This window comes from Myxocyprinus asiaticus, chromosome 41 (assembly GCF_019703515.2).
Source record: "Myxocyprinus asiaticus isolate MX2 ecotype Aquarium Trade chromosome 41, UBuf_Myxa_2, whole genome shotgun sequence".
Taxonomy (NCBI): domain Eukaryota; kingdom Metazoa; phylum Chordata; class Actinopteri; order Cypriniformes; family Catostomidae; genus Myxocyprinus; species Myxocyprinus asiaticus.
The window spans coordinates 594,378-620,000 of record NC_059384.1 but is presented as its reverse complement, the minus strand read 5'-3'; the positions used below and the strand labels follow the sequence as shown (position 1 = coordinate 620,000).

The following is a 25,623-nucleotide window of genomic DNA, read 5'->3' as shown; positions in this document are numbered from 1 at the left end:
GTTGGTGTTCAAAAAGTAAAAAAATTAAAATTAAAAAATTAAATTAAAAATAAACATTAATTGTTATCATATATTGCACAGATGAGGGAAAAACCACCATGCAACTTTTCTCTCGTTAATGTGTGATGCACTCACTCAACCGTAAACATTCGCTTGCGGAACTGACGGTTCTCTTAAAGAGACAGTACCATTTTAGCGCTTGTTATACATATCTATGTAAACTCGAACAAAATGTAGTAAGTGTAATAAGTGTGTAAATACATAAATATTTAAAGGCACAATCGTACATTATGTAATATTTAAACATCAGAAAACAGTGCAAATGACTCCAGTCAGGTCTCCTAAGCAACCAAATTGGCCCGGTTGGTAGGGAGGGTAGAGTCACATGGGGTAACCTCCTCGTGGTCGCTATAATGTGGTTCGTTCTCGGTGTGGCGCGTGGTGAGTTGTGCGTTGATGCTGCGGAGAATAGCATGAAGCCTCCACATACTGTGAGTCTCCGTGGTAACGCGCTCAACAAGTCACGTGATAAGATGCACGGATTGACGGTCTCAGACGCGGAGGCAACTGAGATTCGTCCTCTGCCACCCGGATTGAGGCGAGTCGCTACGCCACCACGAGGACTTAGAGCACATTGGGAATTGGGCATTCCAAATTGGGGAGAAAAAAAAAAAGGAAAAAAAGAAAAGTGTAAATATTAAAGAGTTTAACAAATACATTTGCATAGTAGTTTTGATGTAGTAGCACTTAAATTATTATTTTAATAATATAAATATTAAATAATTTTTATATGTGTAATTCTATTTTTATTATTAGGTTCCAACTTTGTGAATACTTTGAACAGCTTGTATCATTATTAAAAATACAATCATCATATAAATTGATAGAATGTGAATTTAATTAATTTTTTATAAAAGCTAAAATATGATTAAAATGATCAAAAGTGAGATATAAAATAAAATGTACAATCTTGCATACTATATTGCGTGAAGTCATAAATATGAAAACTGTTTTCAGTTGCATTATGCTTATAAATCATCAAAAGTCTGGTGAGTCACATTTATTAGTGAATGGTGATTCTTTCTCCAACATGTCTGTAGAGGGTTGTAATGTGTCATTATGAGATTTCTTTGTAAATCACAGAAGCATTAAAGGAAATTAGGCTCAGGTGCCTTTAACAGGACTTGGATTTGGAGCGTGGCATGATTGTTGGTGCCAGGTGGGCTGGTTTGAGTATTTCTGGGATTTTCACACACAACAGTCTCTAGAATTTACTCAGAATGGTGCCAAAAACCAAAAACAGCCAGTGAGGGGCAGTTCTGTGGATGGAAACTTCTTGTTGATGTGAGAGGTCAACAGAGAATGGCCAGACTGGTTTGAACTGAAAGTCTGTGGTAACTCAGATAACCGCTCTGTACAATTGTGGTGAGAAGAATATCATCTCTGAATGCTGTTCTGAGATGCGGGTTGGTGCTAATTTGGTGGCACGAGGTGGACCTACACTATATTAGGCAGGTGCTTTTAATGCTTTGGTTGATCGGTGTAAATCGCAATACTGCCCAGCCCTAATTATTATGAAAAGAAAGAAATGCAAGTACTATAGAAAGTATCAATTCTATAAAGAGAACAATGATGTCAGAGATGAAGTGAGGTGGCAGAGATGAGATGTGATGAGAGATGAGACAAAAAAAAAGCACCGTGGCATACTGAATCATTATTTATATTTCATGAGACAGTCATGGTTCTACAAGGTACTGCAAAAAGTATCATGGTTTTACTATGGCATGTGTCAAAATTACCATGGTGCTTTTTGTGAGAAATAGAACAGAACAGGCTATTATTTGTGGTAACGAAAAGAATGGAAAAATTATGGATATTCATATAATAAAAGAAAAGTTTAAATACTCTAAAAGCAAATACATTTGTTAAATATATAGTGTAAGTACTATCATTAAAATCAGAGCCTTTTTTATCCTTCCGCACCGTCCCTTCTGAGGTCTGTGCGTGCCACCGTGCTGTTCTTAAATGACTCATTCATCATCTTCATTTGAGAATGTGAGTTTATAAATATCTGTCCCCGCTGACACAGAACAAGCATGTCACATGGCTATTTACTCAAGGGACATGTCACTGCTGTCATTCATCTGATGTTTAAATTGTCTCACCTCTCAACACTCGACACCGTTTGAGTAAAAATCACATTCATGTGCTCGACGCATTTCGTCGCGGCTTGTCAGTGTAAATCATCTCGTGTTTTTGTTGTTTTTTTGTGATCACATGAATGAAGCTGTTCACTCTGGATTTACTTAGATGGGGTTGCTTTTCTTAAATCCTCTAAATCTCTCTCTGCTTATATTCATAGACAAAGGCGAGAGGACAGGAAGTGAGTGGGCTTTGAACCTGCATTTCCCGCATGAGCACTAAAGACTAGATATAAAAACGAATAATTCCTGAGGTAATTCGCTCGATCATTAAATTTCCATTATGCCCATTATCTGTCAAACGTATTTTATTGGACTGTGATATTTCTAGTCCTTTGCGAAATGTGTTGTTCTGCTGACATCCTTGAAACTGTTTTCAAAAAAGTCTGAAGTCTAAAAAAGAATCTGTTGTAGAGTTTTTATTGTAAGTGGATCTTAAAACCCCATAAACTCTATGGATCCGCCGGGCGCTACATCGCAGAAAAAGTTTATGCTTAAAATGTTAAAGTCTCCATATACATAAGTCAGGCATATGAGGTATCATTTGAAAGTTTAGAATCTGCACTTTCAGAGAAAACATCACTTCTGCATTCATGTTACGATAAATAACAAAATAAGGCCTTTTAACATTCACGTTGAAAATTAGCGCCCCCTAGAGGTAATGTGGTAGAAACATTTACATGAAAATAAAAATCCTTCACATAGCACACAAATAGACAAGTCATATATCAAATGAAAGCTCTCATTCTCAGGAATGTGACTGTATAGTTTATTTTGTTGCACTAATAGCACAGTTTGAAAGATTTTCAAAAGAATCACAAAGTGAAATATGATTTCTGTAAGTCATCAAATACAAACGTCTATTTATGCTCCGATAACTTCTGCTGTAAGCCCCAAATAGCTAAAAACTTTATACCTGATTTTACCTTAGGAAGGTTTCTAAAAATGATCCATTGTTTACTTGTCTGTGAGCTTGCTTGTGTGAATAATTCAATGTTATATCTTAGATGTCCAGAACAAAATATGCCATCCAGAAGGAAAAGCATGCAAAACAAATCATCCGAAAAATATGTTGTCGACTATTGATGATAAAATGTTATATATCATCACAAAGGGGAGGATCTCAGCTTTCTATTGACATTGACAGGCGGTAGAATTAGATTGAGCTTATAGTCCACTCAGAGGCCGAGATATTCAATGAAATAATGAGGGTGGTGCTTGAACTGAAAATTAGACTGAATGTCTATGGACGAGCACATCTGTGAGGGATACAATGCGTTAGAGCGCCACCTACATTTCAGATCTGTATATTGTGATGGAATGTGATGGAGAAAAAATCTTTTTTCTAGTGCTTTCTGCCATCTAGTGGAATAAAATGAGACTTTTCAAAGTGAGGTAGAGTGAACAGAACCACAATTACATGCTTACAAAGTTAGGACAAAAAATAAAAAATAAAAATAAATAAAAAAAGTTTTATGTTTATCATAAGATTATAAACACATACAATATTATTTATGAATAATTGGAGTCTTTTTATTTTTTTATTTTGGCAGTTCTCTGAAAAATGAGACTAATTTTTTTGCAGTTAGTCCGCAGTATGTGTGAATGGGGAGCTTTTAAACTTGAGTGTGAAAAATTGCGGGCAGCAGCTCAAAAATGCACCAGAGTTTAACGTCTTATATTAGGGTCCTATCTGTTTTATTTTTTTCCAAATTCTGTTTTTTTCTCCCATGGTAAAAGGTTTTTTCCATGTAATAAAGTGTCAGTTTAAATGTTAAAATGTCAATATGTGTGTTGCACCGTGTCTGTGAGGATGTTGTGTTGTATCTGTTCTGTGTGTGGCGCTCGTGTGTGATTGTGAACTGCATCATATTTCATCACATTCAGCTGACTGTGGAATAAATGAATTTTATTTTCACTTGTCTGACTGCTGTAGGTGTGAGATTCACCTGACAGAAAGTCACTCCATGTTGCAGGATAATTACTGTATATGTCTCATTATAACCTGCAGTTTACATCACAGACACACGCTGACCGTTAATGCCATTGAGTCACTATCTGTCAGAATGCACAGATGCTTTAAATATGTCTGGAAATATCATTTCTTCTCTCTGTTTGACTTGTGATTACATCATCATTCAAATCCTCCAAAGAGGCTTCAGAAATCATAATGCAATTACAAGAAATGATCAAGTTTTGCTCTGGTCTTATTGTTGTATAAGTAATGTTTAACAAATAAAGCTGTCATGATTATTAAATAATCGTCTGCTCTAACTGCGGTTATTTGAGATAACCGTGTTTATTGTCTTCAAGTTCCAATCAAATATTTATGCCCAAATAAGGAAATTTAAAGTGAATATATAGTATAAATGCCATCAGCGGCATGTTTGTGTGTCATTCAGTTGAACTCCAAGCGTCACTGAGACGCACCACAAATGTCAACCAGATCAGCTCAAAGTGCTCCGACTTCACTTTAAACGATCACGTAATGGCAAATGTTTCTGATCGCAGCGGCTCCATATATGCAGTATTAATGACACGTATTGATACAGAGGATGAGACGCATGCTTACTCTATTTCTGTGGTGATAAAATGATGAAAAAAAAATTGCTTCATAAGAAATAAGGACTCGTAGGTTTGATCAAAGAGCATTAAAATAACATAGAAAGTGTAGAAATTAGGACAGAAATATTTTACTGTAGTATAAAATAATATTATATAATATAAATGTGATAAAAACATATATTTTGTATAACTTTTGAATTAATTCCAAAAACACCAGTGTAAATGTAAAATTGACCAAAACTAAAGTTTTGAGAGACATATTTGATGTATTTTGAAATATTTTGGTATTTAAAACATTATTTTTCATGTCATTCATATAGTTATAAAGCCTTAAAAGGAAATAATGTATCCCTGTTTTATTATTTGATTCATAAATTTGAAGTATGTAAAAAAGACTTGTATGAACCACACATGCACCTTAAGAAATATGACAATTTATAGGACAATTAATCGTGAAAGCCCTAAAACAGACAATTAATCTTCATAATCGCAGTTTTTTTGTTTTGTTTTTTTACAATTAATTGTCAGCCAAATTTCATAATCGTGACAGCCCTAATCGGCCTTTAGAATAAGAATATTATCCACTAACTTAAGTTCTCTTTAACTTGACAAATCGTTCCATTATCTGGAAGTTCAGGGCTTTTCACACAGTGCTTCACCAGGGACTTTCTGATCATGTTTGATATGATACTCACTCAGTCTGTTGTCATGTGTGTTTGCTCGTCATTTGTCTCTCGAGTTTCTTCTGTAAACACTTGGACACCCACTCCATCTGTCAGTCTTTTGTTATGGCTCCAGTTTCTTCTTAACGTGAATGTGAACAGTTACAGCGAACAGTGAATCTTGTTGTGAATTTCAGTCAACAACGAGATGTGTCCTTGCTGTCTGCTCAGTTAGTTTGACTCAAACAAATGGATTAGTGATTCTTTGCTGCTTGAGAAATGGCCCTTAAATTGCATTAATCTAGTGTTGGTGGTCTCTCTCAGGTCCTGTGAATGTGTTGATTCATCCAGTGCTGTCTTTGTTCAGTGTGTTTATTTGCTGTCTGTTTTCTGTGTTTTGTTTACAGATTTGTGATCCAGTGCACATGAAGAATGTGTTTGTGTCGAACGCTTGCGGGCTGAAGCCCTGACCGGGTCGACGCGCTGCAGCACAAATCAGGCGGTAGGTTTATTTATTTATTGTAGTGACTTTTCATTCTGTTCAAAAAGAAATGGAGGCCAAACATGTCATCATTGTTTCTTCAGACGAGAAAGATTTGACTGTGTTGCTGTGAAATTTGTTGTTTAACTCTTAAAGCTCGGATGGGCCCCAAAAAATTGTCAATATGATAATAACTACAGTCTCGACTAATACAAAATCGGTATCGTTTGAAAGATTAGAAGCTCTACTTTCCAATGCATGTAGCATTATGACCAAAACTGAACAAGTGCTTTGAAATTTACAGACAAATCAGAAGTGTTCCGTTTTGATCATTTATAAAAAAATATGTGCACTGTACATAATATTGTAATCAGTAAAAACATCAAACTGATCAAATATCCATGTGTCATATGTTGTTGGAAAGCTCTCAAAGAGTAGAATACAACCAGCCAATTTGTTTTACTCACAGACAAAAATATAGTGAGTAATAGTTAAGTATATATCTTTAACAATTATAATGGTGTTGCTTAAATGCCACATTTTCACTTATAACTTCATGAAAAATAAACAGAACATTAAATATCACATAGCATTACTTAGAGGAGGTGATTATCTTTCAAATGAGTCCACACACAAGATAATCAGATGTATAGATCATTAGATAATCCACATGAAGCACAATGTTACATATGACCACCAGGAGATGGCGCCAAATACATGACACAGACTCAATGATGACTCAAATGACACAGAATGAAACTCATTCTGTGAAATCTCATTACTAAAATCATGTCTTCATGCTATGTAAACCTTTAGTCATTGTTGTGTTTGCATGTGTAATTAGTTCTTATGTACAATTATTATGTTTTATTTGTTTGGAGATGTTTTTGGACACTATGATCAATTATATTTGTAATGTTATAACTTTTGATTGATTTGTCATATCAACACAAAAATGTTCTCAGATACAGTTGACATGATTGGGAACAAAACAAAAGCAGTTTTTCAGAGCCACCTTATTTACACCCAGAGATATATATAAATGTAAAATCAGAAAAATACGAAAAAAGCAAATTTTTGGCTCAATTTGTTTGTGTGTTTTCAGCAGTTTCTTAGGCTGAGAGTCTCAGAATGTATCATAATCTATATCATTAAATATTTTACAAAAGTTTTCTTTACAATGATACAAACACTTGATCCTCCTCGTTTTTTTGTCGAGTTATAAGTCTTTAATTTTGAGTATGCCACTGAAACAGGAAGTCTTAAAAACTCAAAGCTTAAAGGCAGTAACTGTACTTTCATATCATTTTTGTATGCTTTTAGATGTTTTGCTTTTATGAAGTGGCTGTTGTGACATAATTGTAGCTTGTATGTTATTACCATGCTATTAAATGATAATCCCTCATCTGACAGATCGTTCATTACAGTCAGCCTGAGGTCAGGATTATTTAATCAAATTAAAATGTTTTTAATTTATGCCATTATTTGCTTGTTGTAGTAGACGTTCCTATTACCGGATGTTATTGTTGGGCTGAAGTGCCCAATGGGATGAAGTAATGGTAAATAATACTATAATTTGACAACAAATGAGTTTTCTGACCTCTAAAAATAAGTGTAGATAATTAGCAGGACTCTTCATTATTGTTAGTTTGAACTGAGATTTAAAATGAATGTTACATTAACTAGCACAGAAACATTAATTGCTGAAATATTATGTTCACATGTTATTTTACAAATACAACATTGCAAATGTTCAAAAGATCATGTTAGTTTTTAGTCTTAATGATTGTATTGACGCAGGAATTATTTGTGTGTCTCAGCAGAGCGGATCTCTAATGATGCAGGGTGAGGACGGCAAGAGAAAGAAACACAGTTTGAACCCCAGAAGTGTATCGGAGGATTATTGTCTGCGCGTGAGTAACAATTAAACACTTCTGACCTTCATCAGAGCGACCGTCACTGTCCAAATACACTGAACGATTTAATGCTTGTTTCTTAGGAGCGACCGAAAGAAGACGCCACAAAAATGAAGAATAAAGTTTCCACTTCACAAGGTCAAACAAGAAAATCTTACATACTTTCAGCAGTTGAGATGGGGTGTGGCTGATTCACATGGATGAATGCACATATTTTTATAGAAGATGTTTCTTGTAGAAAGCGTTTTGAAAAGGCTTAAACTCTTGATTATTGTGTGTGTTTTTCAGCCGTGAGCAGTAAGAAGAAGTGGTCGTGGGATCAGTATCTGGAGGACAAGAGAGCTGAAGCTGCTCCTCTGCAGATCTTCACTGAGGTACAAACAAAAAAAAAAATCAATATATTTTTCAATACTGTAGGCCTATTCAACTGGCGGCCTGTGGACCAAATTCAGCTGTTTGAAATGTTCATCTTAGGGGCTGTTCACACCGAAAACCGTTGTGCTGCCACTGTGCAAATCGAGCTCCATCTCTCTGGTCTTAGATGTTGTTTATCAAGGGAGAAAATAAACACCCGAGTTACTGGAGTCTGCATTTAGTGGGTAACTTTATTAGGAATATTAGCTTAATACATTGTTAAATTTGCATTGTAAGGAAGAATGTACGATGCTCGCTAAATTAAGCATCATGAGCGACTCAAATGACATACAAACCGTTAACTAAAAACATTTTTTGCGACCTCATTGGAAAAATGTCCTTGAGATGTTTGTTTTTTTTCTCAGGAAATCTCTGTGTTGAAACCTGTGGAAAATCAGAAAATTTAAGAAACAAAATCATACCTTTGTGATGGGTGCAGATTCACCTAATTGCCAGAGAATAGCTCATGTGATGCTGCAAGTTTCTTACTATGTAAAATGACAATAAGTTATGAGAAAAAGACGGACGTCGCCTTGCATCTCAATCTAAAAACAGCGACATGAGGCGCCGTGTCCATCCAAAAGTTGAAATCATTGCATCTATAACAAACTTCTCTGTTATTGTTCAATAAAATATTCTGTATCAGTCTTATTTACTCTTTGTTATGGACTCATTTGGAAAGCACTTTTTTTTGTCTTAAGTCACCTGTATTTTTTTTCAGCATTTCCTTATTTCAAAATATATTTCTCATGACAAAATAAAGTTATATTGTGAGTAAATGTTGCTATAACATGACATCTGTAGATATAAGCTATTCGTTGACTAAATATTCTGGTTTGGCCCGCATGCCCTGAAGAATCTTTCAATCTGGCCCACTTGTTGATGAAATTGACCAGTTGTATTGACCAGTCAGCATCCAGGACCGCAACTCTTCATTTTAAAATTATACGTCATCAATAGCAGTTTAGGTATGTGCATTTGGCCGTTCCCATGAACCCTAGACCCCCTTTTTTTAAAGCTTGAGGCGACCTTAGTGTGCACCTGAATTCAGAAAACATTCCTCACAAGCCAAACTGTGACATCAAATGGACTTGTGTCTGCACCAAAAGCTCTAGTGTGAAAACTTGCTTTGATTGCATCATGTTGGATGTGAATTAATGTTCAAACTCAAACCTCCCGAGTTCATCTCATCACACAGAGACGGAAAAAAAAAAAAAAGAGTAACACAAACACATTCATGAGTCACAACTCGGCACAAATTGAGACCTGTAATTAACAGCTGTTATGTCTGATAGTGTTTCTAAAATGTACGTGTTTATTTGTTGTTACCCAACTGTGAGTTTTGACTGTTTTTTTTAATGCGGTTAATCATTGAATTGTCCTGTACTAAGAAAAGAACTAAAAATAACTCTAAACAACGTGAACGCGCTCCTCACAGCGGCTGCAGCAGGAGCTTCATTATTACAGACAGAAGATCTGCAGAGTCAGCAGGGTTTGTGTCCAACTGTCATTGTTGAGCATTTGCCATGAGCTGTCACTGTGATTAATGTATGCACATGCACATGCATGCACATCCTGCAGGGGGAGCCGTGCATCAGCGCTGCAGCTGGACTGTTTTCAAGGGCTGTTGTTGTAAAAAGTTTGACATGTCTTTCTGTTTCTGAGGGAGTTACTGTCACTTGAAAGACTTTTATCTGTGTTTGAGGAAGAGGAGAACCATCCTTCGGAAGTATAGGCTTATTATTTGTGCTTTAAACAGTCTTTAAAGGGACGCTTCGAATACATGTATAATTTTACGTTAGAATTCAATGAAATACCATTATTGAGCCAGTTAATAAAGTCAACGTTCAAAACCACATTCTTGCCTGACCCTGAGTCACAGTGTTCATTTTCACATAGTTAAATTTTTGTCTTTTGATGACGAAAACATGCCAAACTGTAAAATAGCTAAAAATTGAAACGTTAAGTTTTTTTAATAGCCAACTTACAACTATTTAAACATGCATCAGAGAAGATGGTAAGCTTAAACACATGATAAACCTGAATAAACGGAATACCACAGGCGCCGATTTATGTTTCTGCCGGTGGGTGCCCTAACAAACAAACATCAACCCCCCACCCCCAGCGCTTTCTCCTGTCAGTAACTTTTCACGTTCTCATAGTTTTGATGCTGCAGCGAATTATTGCAAATAGGTATAGTGACGTGAAGACATATACTGCATTCTAAACAGCATAAATTATGCCTTCACAGTGCACTTTGAAGGGAAAACTATAATGATTGGCTTTACGCACCCAAAGAGATGCGCTAAGGTGCAGTAACACACATCGGCTGCTAGCCACCACAACGTGATTAGGTTGAAAGTTTCACACAATACGGGACCCTTGAGCATTTTGAGCGCTTCAATTAAAGATGGGAGTCCTCCCAGGGCATGCTGAGTGACTCCAGCCAGGTCTCCTAAGCAACCAAATTGGCCCGGTTGCTAGGGAGGGTAGAGTCACATGGGGTAACCTCCTCGTGGTCGCTATAATGTGGTTCTCGCTCTTGGTGGGGTGCGTGGTGACTTGTGCATGGATGCTGCAGAGAATAGCGTGAAGCCTCCACACGCGCTATGTCTCCGCGGAAACGCGCTCAACAAGTCACGTGATAAGATGCATGGATCGACTGTCTCAGACGCGGAGGCAACTGAGATTCGTCCTCCGCCACCCGGATTGAGGCGAGTCACTACACCACCACGAGGACTTAGAGCACATTGGGAATTGGGCATTCCAAATTGGGGAGAAAATCAAAAAATAAATAAAAGATATTCAAGAGTCTCGCTGTCAGACCCTTTTTTGCTCCAATACAGGACACAAAGCCTTTAATACGGGACGTTAGGTGTACTGTATGGGATGAACTATGGGGCGTCTGGTAAAAACGGGTCAGTTGTAGACCTTAGCAGCAATAAACATTGCATATGCCACCCCTCTTGTTTTTTAAGCAGTTTTCGGTGAAGAATGTGTATTTGGAAAACAAAGTCTCACACATGTTGCACATAAGCATGTTTGCATCATTACTATGACAAGTAATGTGGACATGCTAGTAAAAGCAACTGCAGTCAGAATAGAAGAAATCTATCCACATATAAACTGCAGTTTGAACTGTCAGTCTAAAGAAATGTTATTTGAAAAAAAAAAAAAAATCTGTTTTTCCTGCAGTGTGAACAAAGCAGTGTAATTTGGGCTAAGCACGGTCCATGCACGAACACTTCCACACATGCAACAAATGCCCATTAACTATTTCTATCTTAAGTAATAGGAAGGAATATAGATTATGCATGCTCAGCCTTCTCAATTACAACGTTTTTTTCTCTGTGTGGCGGCGTGCTTGATGAATTCATTAGAGCTCAATCTGCAGTTGTGTCTCGTAAAATCCAACGAATAATTCCTCTGGGTCCAGATCTCCCACCGGATCCGCGATCCCTGAGTGAGATCCACCAATCAGAGAAGTTCCCAATTATCAGTCGCTTTTTTCAATCTTTGAAAAGTATTTGCTTCAAATCAATCAAAGGTTTTAATGTTGTTAATTAATAAAAGAGCTTTCTGGTTTGGGTCAAGGCTGAGAAAATTTTTTTTTTTTTAAATGCCTTTGGAGAAAATTGATGGGAAATATCTCCTTTTCCATGGGTGCCCAAGCACCTACGGGATCGGCGCCTGTGGGTAATACTGAATATACTGAAGTACTTTTAGAAGAGAGTCTGTTGTGAATTCCTCAAATTTAGACAGTTTATGATATTGTGTTACGTGTCACATGTTTAATGAAACGGCTTATTCAGAGTCAGAATGAGCTTTATTGCCAAGTATGCTTACACATACAAGGAATTTGTCTTGGTGACAGAAGCTTCCAGTGTACAGACAATACAACAAGATAGAGATAATAAAATGAATAAATAGAATAAAAATGAAAAGTGAATAGAAAATATAAGTATCTATAGAAATACACAATAAGACAAAAAATATAAATATATACGTACATATGTACAAATACAAATCTGTTATATAAAGTGCAAGGGAATGTAATGGCAGAAGAGGTATATATAAATAGACTAAGCTGTGTATTGCACATAATTATTGCAATATAACTGTTCATGAGATGGATAGCCTGAGGGGAAAAAAGTGTTCCTGTGCCTGACGGTTCTGGTGCTCAGAGCTCTGAAGCGTCGGCCAGAAGGCAACAGTTCAAAAAGCTAGTGGGCAGGGTGAGTGGTGTCCAGAGTGATATTTCCAGCCCTTTTCCTCACTCTGGAAGTGTATAGTTCTTGAAGGGGGGGCAGGGGGAAACCAATAATCCTCTCAGCAGTCCGAACTTTGGAAGTTCTGTCCTTTGTAGTCTTCTGATGTCCGATTTCATAGCTGAACCAAACCAGACAGTTATTGAAGTGCAGAGGACAGACTCAATGACCGCTGAGTAAAACTGTATCAGCAGCACCTGTGGCAGGTTGAATTTCCTCAGCTGGTGAAGCAAGTACAACCTCTCCCACTTCAGGTCCTGTGAGATGGTAGAGCCCAGGAACCTGAATGACCCAACTACTGCCACGGTGCTGTTCAGAATAGTGAGAGGGTCAGTGTTGGGGTGCCTTCTAAAGTCCGCTATCATCTCCACCGTTTTGAGCGTATTCAGCTCCAGGTTGTTTGACTGCACCAGACAGCCAGCTGTTCAACCTCCCTTCTCTATGCAGACTTATCGTCATCCTGGGTGAGGCCGATAACAGTGGTGTCGTCTGCAAACTTCAGGAGCTTGACAGAGAGGTCCTTGGCAGTGCAGTCTTTTGTGTACAGGGAGAAGAGTAGTGGGGAGAGCACACATCCCTGGGGGGCACCAGTGCTGATTGTACAGGTGCTGCAAGTGAATTTCCCCTGTCTCACAAGCTGCTGCCTGTCCATCAGAAAGCTGGTGATCCTCTGACAGATAGATTTGGGAACAGAGAGTTGGTTTAATTTAGTCTGGAGAATAGCTGGGATGATGGTGTTGAAAGCTGAACTGAAGTCCGCATAAAGGATCCTTGCATATGTCCCTGGTCTGTCCAGATGTTGCAGGATATGATGCAATCCCATGTTGACTGCATCATCCACAGACCTGTTTGCTCATTAAGCAAATTGAAGGGGATCAAGTAAGGGTCCAGTGATGTCCTTCAGTTGGGCCATCACCAGTCTCTCACATGACCACAGACATCAGAGCGATGGGTCTGTTGTAATTAAGTCCTATGATTTTGGGTTTCTTTGGGACAGGGATGATGGTAGAGCATTTGAAGCAGCAGGAAACCTCACACTACTCCAGTGATCTGTTGAAGATCTGTGTGAAGATGGGGGCCAGCTGGTCAGCCCAGGATTTTAGACAAGTGGGTGAAACACTGTAAGGGCCCTGTGCTTTACTTGTCTTTATTCTTCCGAAAGACCCGGCACATATCCTCTTCACAGATCTTAAGTGCAGGTTGAGTAGCAGGAGGGGGAGGAGGGGGGTTGCAGGAGGTGTTAATGTTTGTGGGAAGTGAAGGTCAGAGCGGGTGTGGGGTGTGAGATTGGGCTTTTCAGTTCTACAGTAAATCACATTCAGGTCGTCAGCCAGTTGTTGATTCCCTACAGAGTTGGGGGATGGTGTCTTATAGTTAGTAATAACTTTCAGGTCTCTCCACACTGATGCAGGGTCATTAGCTGAAAATTTGTTTTTCATCTTCTCAGAGTATCTTCTTTTAGCCACTCTAATCTCTTTTGTCAGTGTGATTCTGGCCTGATTGTACAAGATTTTATCCACACTTCTATAAGCATCCTCTTTGGCCTGACAAAGCTGCCTGAGTTTTGCTGTAAACCATGGTTTGTCATTGTTGAACATTAAATAAGTCCTAGTAGGAATGCACATATCCTCATAAAAACTGATATATGATGTCACAGTATCTGTGAGCTCATCCACATTGGTGCTTGCAGCTTCAAAAACATTCCAGCGCACCGGCTCGCTTCCCTCGCTTGCGTCTCATAGCGCTTGAACAACACAGCTGCGCCTCTGACTAAAATGTCCAGTAAAACGTGAGAATAGTCAAAAACCGGGAAAAGATTGTCTGGTATGTGCTGCCGAAAGTTCAGCAGGTCATTCTGTTGATTGTCTTCATTGTGTGTGCAGATGTAAGTTGTAATATGAGGTTTTTGTTGTGGATATAGTGATTGATGGCACATGTATAGGATGTGTTTGAGTGAGGTAATTAACCCGTTAGTAAAGTTAATTGTACAGTCGTTCAGCGGGGGAATACACAATGTACTATGACTAGATAAAAAAACAACAACAACAATAAAACAGTGTTCATGCTTTGGTAATACTTTTTTTCTTGTCGTATTTTCCTCAACAGTGTGTTTTAATTAAAACTCTTTGATGATCAGCATAATGTGTCTTTTTTCATCTCATCATTATCGTTGACAACATAAAAAAAAACATCAACGAACATTATCGTCAGTAATTTTTACACATACAAACTAAGAAAAAAAAAGAAACGTGTGTATATGGCCACAGAAATGCTACTTACTTGCTCAGGCGACATATTTTTTCAGATATTCGTCTTGTGGGACTTTTTTCTCACTCTCAGTGACTCCTGGTTTACCATGAGTATAAAACCTCAAACCATCAGAATCATATGCGCACAACTGAAATAAAACAAAACAATATTCCAACGCAAGTCACTTGCAATTTTTGGTTTAACTACAGATGACGATAGAAAGCCCAAAAGTTCCGTAGTATACACTTATACTGTATATTTATATGGAAAGATAGAAAGACAAATTTCATTAAGCCGCAACAGTAAATTGAGTTACAATATCAGAAGTTTCTAAATCTGTAACTACACTATATAAACATTTATTGTGAAGGCTAAATACTCAATGCACAATATTACAATATATTAAAAAATGAGCCATTTTTTACTTGTCTGTGAGCTTGTTTGGCTGAATAATCCAATGTTATATCTTAGATGTCCAGAACAAAATATGCCATCCAGAAGGAAAAGCATGCAAAACAAATCATCAGAAAAATATGTTTTTGACTATTGATGATAATGTTATAACTTTGCAAAGGGGAGGATCTCAGCTTTCTAATGACACTTTGATTGATCTTCTAGTCCACTCAGAGGACGAGATATTCAATGAAATAATGAGGGTGGTGCTTGAACTGAAAATTAGACTGAATGTCTATGTACGAGCACATCTGTGAGGGCAAAAATGCGTTAGAGCGCCACCTACCAGATCGGTATATTGTGATAGAGAAAAATATTTTTTTTTCTAGTGCTTTCTTCCACCTAGTGGAATAAAATTAGGCTTTTCAAAGTGAGGTAGAGTGAACAGAACCAGAATTACATGTTTACAAAGATAGGACAACAACAACAAAAAAATTCTGTTTATCATAAGATTACAAACACATACAATATTATTTATTATATTTGGGTGGTTCTCTGAAAATGACCAATTTTTTGCAATTAGTCCATGTGTGAATGGTGAGATTTTAAATTTGAGTGTGAAAAATTGCTTGCGGCAGCTCAAAAATGCACCAGAGTTTAAGGGGTTGGTAATGTTTTTGTTTAGAGACACACAAGACAATCTCTTTGATTTAATATGATGTTTTCTGATGTTTGAGGTGTATTCAGGTATAAACTATGAGGGAAAAAAGAACAGAAGATAAACTGTGAATTATGCTGCATCACTCCTGATCATCACACCGAATGTCCGTTCACTCTTCACAGCTGTCAGTGTTTGTGTCCGTTGACCTTTAGCGTGTCCTGTGAGCTCCACGTCTCTCAGGCCGCATTCTTCCTGAAGGGATATGATGAGACATCTGTTCCCTTCAGAAACACAAGAGACGGTTTCCATAGGAACTCCAAAGCATTTATCCGTAAATGCCAGTAAACAGTCTTTATGCTCAAACTCTTTGATTTGTGCTCTTGCAGTATCAGACATTTCCAAAAAGCCGGAATGGATTTAAGGTTGGAATGAGGCTGGAGGGAATCGACCCGCTTCATCCGTCCATGTTCTGTGTGCTGTCTGTGGCAGAGGTCAGAAATACTCTCTTTACCTCACTCATTTACTCTCACAGTTACAGTTACCTGTGAAAATCAGGGAATTGTGATTTATAGATATAGATGGAGATAATTGTAGATTGTTTTTGATTTCTTGGTCATTGAGGTTTTCCGAGCTAATATAAATGTTAAATCTCTTTAAAAAATCTAGTTTAAAACACATGTCAAGTTTGTAGAAATGAAGTCTTTATATATAATATTTTGTAATCTTTGTATATGTATTGGTTTCATACATTTGGCAAAAACATTTGAAAAAAATTATTTTCTATACATTTATTTAATGACTTTAAAAATGTCAAGTGGTGTAACCATCAAGTGAAAGGTATTAAAATACTTTAAAAATACACAACTTAATAATACATCAATCATTAAGTTCTTAAACATATTTGTAAAGGTTAAACATATTTTTTGTACAAATATTATTTTTTTTGCCCTCCTATGTTATTGAAAATGGCATCTTCCTTTGGTATTCGCAGTCATTTTTGACCGGAAGGGTCAGATGTTTAACCCTTTTTTATAATAAGGATACCATTTCTTCTTCCCTGAAGTAAGTAACAATAAGTAATAATAAGTAACAGTGAGGTAACAATAAAATTATGCATTTCTTTTTGGATTTTATGCTATTTTGATCTTATTTACATGTAAATTTCTAAATTTTACCATTAATTTACATATACAAATAAGCATATTTTTGTAAAAAAAAAAAAAAAAAAGACAAATTCAGAACATACACTTCTATAAGTTGAAACATGAAGAAAATATATGAATGTGACAAATTGGAGGCAGAATGCCTACATCCGGTGAACAAAATATAAATAACATGACTTGAAAACATGTCATGCCAGTAACAGCCAGTAGATGACTGTAGACGCATACTGTGTAGTCTGATGACTTATTGTAACCTAATTTTATATTTTATCACAAGATATGCATTTAGATATATATTTAAACATTATCAAACTATTATTTGTCAAAGTTTAGCATTTTAAATGGATTTGAAGTGTCAGTTTTTGCAGTTATTGTCATTATGCTTGCAATCAAACCTGACCATGGTGTTACAAAGACACAGAATAAGCATTTTTATACCAATCATTTATTTCAACATAAAAATGTAATAACTCAAAGTAAATGCATAATAATGTCAAGAAAATGAACATCAAGAAACAGAAATGAACTGCAAAATTCTGAAAATTCAATTAGAGTATAAAACAGAAGAATCAGAGTAAATATTTTGCAATTTCTAACTTTCTATAATAATAATTTAATTTGCAAATGTGTGTGTGTGTGTGTGTGTATGTGTGTGTGTGTGTGTGTGTGTGTGTGTGTGTGTGTGTGTGTGTGTGTGTGTGTGTAGGCTTGCCACGATATATGGTGTTACTGGTTGTACTCGGTACATAACACAACATCGGTGCAAAATTTTATACTGGTAAAATGGGTAAACGTGTCACGGTCCTGTCACTCTGTCAGTCTGGGTTTTTGTCTGACAGGACCGTGGCATTATTGTCCCCTGTCTGTCTGGTAATTTTGGTTGGTCTTGTTTCATGTCTGGAGAATGGTGTCTGGATCCTGACCCTTCTGTCTGGTTCGGTTTCGGTTTTTTATGTCAGGATCCGGACACTCATGTTCCATGTCTTTTGCGTGAGTGCATTGCGCCTGTCATCTTGATGGCATGCACTCGTGTCAATAATCTATGTCTGTCTCTCGCGACCGCAGAACGTTGCACTCGCTTTGCGCGCCCGGGTCCATCCGACGAGCTGTGTTCATGTTGTGCTGAGGTTCGGTCACTTCGGTCTGATGTGTCGGGTCTGTGTGTCTGTGTGTGGCTGAACCATCGCACAGGTGTCCTGTCTTGTTTGTGTTGCCTGTTGTGTTCATTGCGTGGTGTTTGCCTCATGACGTGTGCTCAGGCTTTGTTTAGTGTGAGAATGTGTGGCATCACTTTGTTTGGCATTGCTACACATTCTCTCATCTAGTTTTTCGTTTGGCATGGGCGTATATCGCCTTATTGTCTTGGCGATGTGCACTCATGCCATTAGGGTGTTTTGTCTTGTGAGAGCATGTGGCTTTGTTTTGATCCTGTATCACCACGTGTCTCGCTATCTTAAGTCATACCCCGCCTCCTTGTTCGCCCATTATTAGTTTATTAGTCACACCTGCCCTGTCTTGTTAACCTGTTGATATCTCTCTCTGTTTTAGTCTCCTCATGTGTGCTGTCCAGTGCCAGTTCGTCTTGTGTGTCTTGTTTGTTCTCCTATGTCGGTCCTGTTTCATCCCTACTCGGTCCGGTCACTCCTGGTTTACTTTTTTCCCCCTACGGGGTAGTTTGTGTTTGTTTTTTGTTTTAATAAATTTCCTGTTTTTCAACTCTGCGCTTGGGTCCTCTCAAGAAACGTACTTGATGACAACAGTTTGTATATCAATAGCCAAACGAATAGAACTGCCTACGAAAAGTCGCCTAACGAGTTTGCGACTCATAAATGAACCTAAATGAATGCATTGAATGACAGATGTTCTTTATCGACATATCAAATTACTGTGTACGCACACTTACAGAAGATGTTACTTTTAATTGACAGCAACAACTGTGTGAGGCGGGACGCGGTTTATCCCGTATTTTGGTGACTCGCACCCAAACTGCACCCGAACGTGTTGCAAATTTTGAGAAATTGACATGAAACACAGACACCTTCAGCATGAGTTGGAGATGGATCCAGCTGCTGACTCGCATCAGGTTCAACTATTGGTGAGTTGTTGAGATATGCGGGGAAAGATCAAGTAAGATCAAATCCATTCTGTGCACGTCTTCTGTCATATTTCCATCAAAAGCAGAATTTTATCAAATATTTAGTCAAAAATATAGTATTCAAGTGCATTATAATTGTTTCCCATCATTGTGATTCCAAAACACCAGTAAACACATATTCATGATGGAAGATAGAGAGACTCAAATGACTGTGAGGAAAAACTGCAGCACTTTTAAAAAACTGTAGTATAAGGAGAAATCAATACTTTCATGTAAAGTGTTTTCTCTCAAACATTATTAACATGTACAAAGACAGTGGCCCTAAAAGCCCAAATTTATTTTTAGTGACACTATTTTAGCACTTTAGTCAAATAAACAAATGAGACTAATTTTAAACAGAGAGCGCTTTTCGTTGAGCTTTATAAATGGAAAAGGCGTATTAATCACCTAATTAATTACTGTTCTCAACAAACATGTATTTGTGTCCGTTAGTGCTGTTTTTCAATTGTTTTCCAATGTAATTATGCTCTAGTTGGACCTTTTTGACAGCTGACAGCTTGTCCTGCATTGTCCTTGTTGCATCTTGCGTTGTTTTAGCTCAAGAGCACGTTCGGCGCCAAGACCATTATTGGAATGAACGAATGTATGATTCCCATAAAAGAGTGACATCTCCCGTGGAAAGCCAATGAGCCACGTTACCCGCTGCTGGCAAACGTGGCAAAAAATATTTGTGCATTTGCACAACAAGCACTGGAATGAAGTGACCCCCCCCCCCCCCCAAGAGATCACTGCTCAAGCCTGAAAAGATTGATTTGCTCTTTCTTAACAAAAAAACTGTACAAGACAAATGTACATATTTATTGTTAGGCATGTTCGTTTTTACATAGCCTATGTTTGCTGTGTGGCATGTTGGTTGATGTTTGTTGAATAACACACAATTTAATCTGATTGCACTTTATTTGTTCAGTTTCATTTAATTAAAATAAATAATAAATACAATTCAAAGACTGATATCAAGCTGCCTTGTATTATTGTGTAGGCCATTGAGCAATGAAAATTACACCATAGCACCACTGAGTGTCCAACCAACGGTATTATCGGTATAACCGGTTTTGAACACGGATACTACACCGGTATGAACATGATGACATCGTGGCAGGTCTTGTGTGTGTGTGTGTGTGTGTGTGTGTGTGTGTGTGTGTATGTGTGAGTGAATTAGATTGCTGTCATCAGCTGGAAAACAACAGATGACTTGTAATGCCAACAATGACCAAAAGACGGGTGTAGAACTCCACTTATTGATGCCCTGGTTTTGTGTGAGTGTGTGTGTGTGTGAGTTCTGCATTGTGTGTATGTGTGTGTGTGTGTTCTGCATTGTGAGTGTGTTATCATCTCAACCCTTAATTTGTGAGTGTTTAGCATTCTGGGTGATTTATGTTTTTTTTTTTTTTTTTGACAAATGAAAAAAAAAATGCTGTGTTATAGTCTCACCAGCTCATTTTTGTGTGTGTGTGTGTGTGTGTGAGTGGGTGGGTGTGTGTGTTTTGCACTGAGGATGTTTTAGAGTCTCACCCTGTAATTTCTGGGGGGTTTTCTACATTGTGGCTGATTTATTGATTTATCGATTGTATTGACAGAGAAAATATTGCTTAGTTTTTTTGGTCTTTCCCATTCATTTTCAATGGTCGGTCAATTTTGACCGTGGATACCAAAGGTGTCACTTTTTTAACGACCACTAAGACTTAAAGAATCAAGCCAAAAAAATGTGTATGTTCAGATGGCAAATGGAGGAAAGTCACCAAGTCTTTTACTGCTCAGATAAAGGAAACCATTTTTATTAAACGAGGAAAATTTATTTAGGTAAAAAATTATCAAAAACCATAGGAGGGTTAAGTCACGAATATCACGAAGTAATCTTAACGTTACTCTATTTGACTTAAAATATTCATTTTCTTAAAAATGTAAAACAAAATCCAATTTTTCTTTTTTTTTTTTTTTACTTCAGTCACAGTCATGAGGGTACAAAGGCGTCCTCTGTTTTGTTTTTAAGTCACATGACAACAAAATGGCAACCTGCATGTTGGGTTACAGCACATGACATTGATTGGGTGGACACAGTTTTTTTTAAATAATAATATTTTAAAACAAAATTGTTTCACTTCTTATCTGTTTTTTTTTTTTTTTTTTAAGATGCCAAGATAATTTGTTCAAGAATTCAATCATTTTACTGTCTCTGGACGGTTACACCACATGACATTTTTGACTTTAAGCCCCAGAAAAAATATCAAAATGTCTTTTGAGTAATTAAAAAAATGGTTCATCATAGTAGAGGTGTATTCAAGTAATTGTTTTGTGTGAGTTTTGAATAACTTAATAAATCAGCGTCACATCATTGATTCTTCTCTCAATAATTGTTGAAGGTGATCGGGTTTCGTCTGCGTCTCCATATTGATGGTTACTCGGAGTGCTATGACTTCTGGGTAAACGCTGATTCACCTGACATCAAACCAGCTGGATGGTGTGAGTCAACAGGCCATAAACTTCACCCACCCAAAGGTTCGATACATCATACTAAACATACTCACTATGACTAACACACAGATGCATTGGAAGAATAGTCTTTTTCATTCTGTACATGATTTCACTTCGGGCTTGGCGATATAGCTAAAAATTGATGTATTTATACATGTTTTGGTCAGATTGATTCTTATGCTTTATCATTTCTCTCATTCTTGCCTTTTTCTGTCATCAGGTTACAAGCCACAAGAGTTCAACTGGGAGAAATATCTGGAGTCTTGTAACACTCAAGCCGCACCAAAGATTTTCTTCAAATCCCAAAGCAGTGTAAGTCAACTGACCAGCATCTCCTGTCATCACTCTCAGTCTCGACTGTGAAGTCACTTCCTCTCTCACACAAATGACAGTCATCCTGCTGGGTGTTTTATTGTGTTATTCACACGACCCGAGACAACGTTGATACGTACAGACATTCTGAACACAGTTAAAGCGACAGTAGATCTGATGTTAAGAAGCACTTTCTACTTATTAAAGTAATTCATGCATCTCTGTTGATACAGACCACAAACCCCTCGACATTTGAAGTGGGGATGAAGTTGGAGGCGGTGGACAGGAAGAACCTGTGTCTGGTGTGTGTCGCCAGCATTGCAGATATCGTAGACAATCGATTCCTGGTTCATTTTGACAACTGGGACGACACTTATGACTACTGGTGAGAAACACGTAATCTCAGTCGATAAAACTCAACCACATGCTGCTTATTAACATATCAGCTTTATATTGATATTAGAGAAAATAGTATGGAAACTTGAGGTTAAATACTCTTTGAAAATACATGATCTTTGTTTTGAAATGTATATTACTCACATATGAAACCATATTACTACCTGATTCATGATATATGATACATGTCTTCTTATACCATGGTCTTCTTATTCCATATTCCAAATACTTATTAATTGGCATATTCATGTTCAATAGTATTTGCATTTGAACCTACTGTGCAAATGCTATTGGACATGAATATGGTAATCATACAATAATTTGATATGAACTAGAATGGTAACGACAAAGTACTTTATGAAAGGATTATTTGTTTATTCATAGACTAATATTTAATTTATGTTCATTTTGATTTATTTTAATTAAATGTAATTGAAATGCGTGTTATTATATATTATATAATAGATTTATGAAATCTGATATTGTAATCTAAACCAGCAATATCTGCCCCAACTCCTATAAAATAATCAATAATTTTACATTTTTTTTTTTTTTTTTTTAAAGAAATGTATTTGTAGGCACAATTAATTATTGACTATAAAAGTAATTTCATGTAGTGGCCAAACAGAGCTGAATATGAAAAAAATAAAAAGTAATAAATAAACAAATAAATAAAACAAATTATATGTAGTGGCCAAACTGAGCTAAATATGCAAAAATAAACAAATAAATAAAACAAATTTCATGTAGTGGCCAAACAGAGCTGAATATATATATATATTTATTTAAGCAATATCACATGAGCAGGAGTGCGATATGGCCCTATATCAGCACTGCTGTGATTCGGCTGCAGATTTAGGGCCATATAGCATGATTGCGAGTGTGATGTTGCTTATATACAACAATTCAATGAACAAGTAAATTGTAAAAAATGTGGAAAAACTGAGTACAGTCATAAAAAACGCATTTGTGCATGGAACTACTTTATTACGCGGTGGACCAGAATCTGCCATTGCGGGTTCAAACCAAATTATGCGTCCATGCCTCCATTAGTAATTCAGAAATTTCACTTCAGAAATAGTATCACGGCTTGTGCTGTTTCTAACAAGTTATTGGATAAACAAGGATGGATGGATGTGTGTGTGTGTGTGTGTGTGTGTGAGAGAGAGAGAGACGGAGCGTGTGCGATCACCTGTTGCCACTCCCAAGCAGAGATGCTGTCAGCTTTCTGAAGATCAGCTTTCTCAGTGGAAAAGTAGCGGTCGAAGCGGGGGTAATTCTACCTATTTCGCGGTAGCCGGTGCGCAAGAGTCGATCACTATAGAAACCGCAATGTCCTCCATTTTAAACAGTGTGTCCACTCCAATGTGGAAACTCTGGTAAGAGGTAAGCGCCTTGAGTTTGTGTTATTAATCAGTCTGTTGTGTCTCTCAGCTGTGATGAGCCGTAATACTGAAGTTGTTCGTTTAAAGCTATTTCCTAACTTTAGTAGTGTAGTAGTAATACAAGCGATCATATAGTGCTGTATATAAACACTGGCTAACGCGGATTCACTTCACATCACCTAACTGGCTCATATTACACATCTTTTGCCACCACCTTCTGGCTAACACATGTAATGTCAAAAAAATACATGTTAAAAAAAAAAAAAAAAAAAGATAAACTGTAGCTCTTAACACATCTGCACTGCTCTTACACTTTAGTTTAAAATGGCACAGACACAAGCGGAGTGATACACACAGTGAAACGTCCGAATGCTGATGGTGTCAGACCATCAGTACTCATGGAACGTCTCTCGTCCAATCAGATTCCAGGACCGGAACTAACTGTTGTGTGTGTGTGTCTATATATATATATATATATATAAACAAACAAATAAATAAATAAAAACCAATTTCATGTTGTGGCAAAACAGAGCTGAATATGAAAAATAAATTAATTAAATATAAATAAACTAAAACTAATTTAATGTAGTGGCCATATAGATCTGAATATGCAAAAAAAAAAAAAAAAAAACCCCATAGGGAATATTAAGATACATATACATTGATGTGTGAAATCTGATATTATAATCTGAACAAGCAAATCTGCTCCAACTCATATATATATATATGTGTATATGTATATATATGTATATATGTATATGTATAAACAGTTGTAAAGAAATTTATTCAGAAGAATATTTGTAGTATATTTATGGTTAATAGAATATTTATCTATAAACTAATTTCTTAATGAATATTAACATACGTTAATTTAGTTTTTATTTAGTTTTTATTTCAATGTTATATTCAAATTGTCATTCCAGTTTAGTTTTTGTTGTTGTTGTTTTTTTTGTGTTTTTTTTTACACTTTGTTTTTGTTTCATTTTCATTTTCTCAGTGTTTCTAGTTTCATTTTAGTTTTATTTTAAGGCTGCTATAGCTAATGTTTTTATTTAAATATGTTTAACATTAATTAGTTGTCATTTTTATTTTAGTTCGTTTTGGAGTTATGAAAAGGTATTTAGTTTAGTTTCAGTTTTTTCACAAAAAAAATTCATTTAGTCTTCGTTTTAGTTTTTGGTAAACGATAATAACACAGGTTAAATGAGCTGGTGATGTCTCTGATATCCTGTGAATACTAATAGTGTATGTGACCGTATCAGAGAGAGTTCTAGACTCTGATTGGGTCCTGGAGGACATTTAATATTCGTGACTTGCACACAGACTATAAGAGATCATAAGAGTCTCTTCAACACTGATTAACACATGAAGATCTTCATTAATGTGTGAATAAGTGTTCACATGCAGCTTTTGCATGTGTGTGTTTGTAAATAATGATCAGTGATTCATATGTTTGACACATTACTGCAGGATTTGCTCATGAACGCTCTGAAGAGAGGTAAAATTAGAGTCCGTCCCACATCGAGAGAAATAGATTGTTGTAGCCCAGCGTAACTCAAACACAACATGAGTCTGTGTTATTACTGACTACACAACCACCACACAAAACAACACTCTCTCTCATCTGTCAGTTGTCTCTGTTTTCTCCTCAGGTGTGACGCGAGCAGTCCTCATATTCACCCGGTCGGCTGGTGTCAGGATCACGGACGGCCGCTTACTGCACCTCAGGGTAAAGATCAAATCACAAAAACACCTGATATTACACCTGATAACCTTCTTATAAACATTCACAGATTATAGATTATGTGTGTAGATTCCAGCTCTGCTCTGATCATTCTCTTAAGTAGGGCCCTATGATTGCTGCGATGTGAAAAATTGATTTGCAGAAACCATTGATAAAATGGCATTATCTATAAAACGTGGAATGTC

At 36.8% G+C, this 25,623-nt stretch overlaps 1 protein-coding gene across 4 annotated transcripts in view; it reads left to right on the top strand.

Annotated features, from left to right (window-relative positions):
* The window catches only part of LOC127431914 (lethal(3)malignant brain tumor-like protein 4), a 102,287-nt gene that overhangs the window by 9,259 nt on the left and 67,405 nt on the right, over nucleotides 1-25,623 (top strand). For 2 of the 4 annotated variants that reach the window (XM_051682567.1, XM_051682568.1), the window contains exons 2-10: nucleotides 5,836-5,930; nucleotides 7,733-7,822; nucleotides 7,909-7,963; nucleotides 8,114-8,199; nucleotides 16,198-16,302; nucleotides 21,490-21,625; nucleotides 21,822-21,913; nucleotides 22,147-22,298; nucleotides 25,347-25,423. In XM_051682567.1, coding sequence (XP_051538527.1) covers nucleotides 7,745-7,822; nucleotides 7,909-7,963; nucleotides 8,114-8,199; nucleotides 16,198-16,302; nucleotides 21,490-21,625; nucleotides 21,822-21,913; nucleotides 22,147-22,298; nucleotides 25,347-25,423 — 781 coding nt within the window. In that variant the 5' untranslated portion in view covers nucleotides 5,836-5,930; nucleotides 7,733-7,744. Of the gene's footprint in view, nucleotides 1-5,835; nucleotides 5,931-7,729; nucleotides 7,823-7,908; nucleotides 7,964-8,113; nucleotides 8,200-16,197; nucleotides 16,303-21,489; nucleotides 21,626-21,821; nucleotides 21,914-22,146; nucleotides 22,299-25,346; nucleotides 25,424-25,623 lie in introns of all 4 variants that reach the window. The other 2 variants (XM_051682569.1, XM_051682570.1) reach the window with 2 other exon arrangements.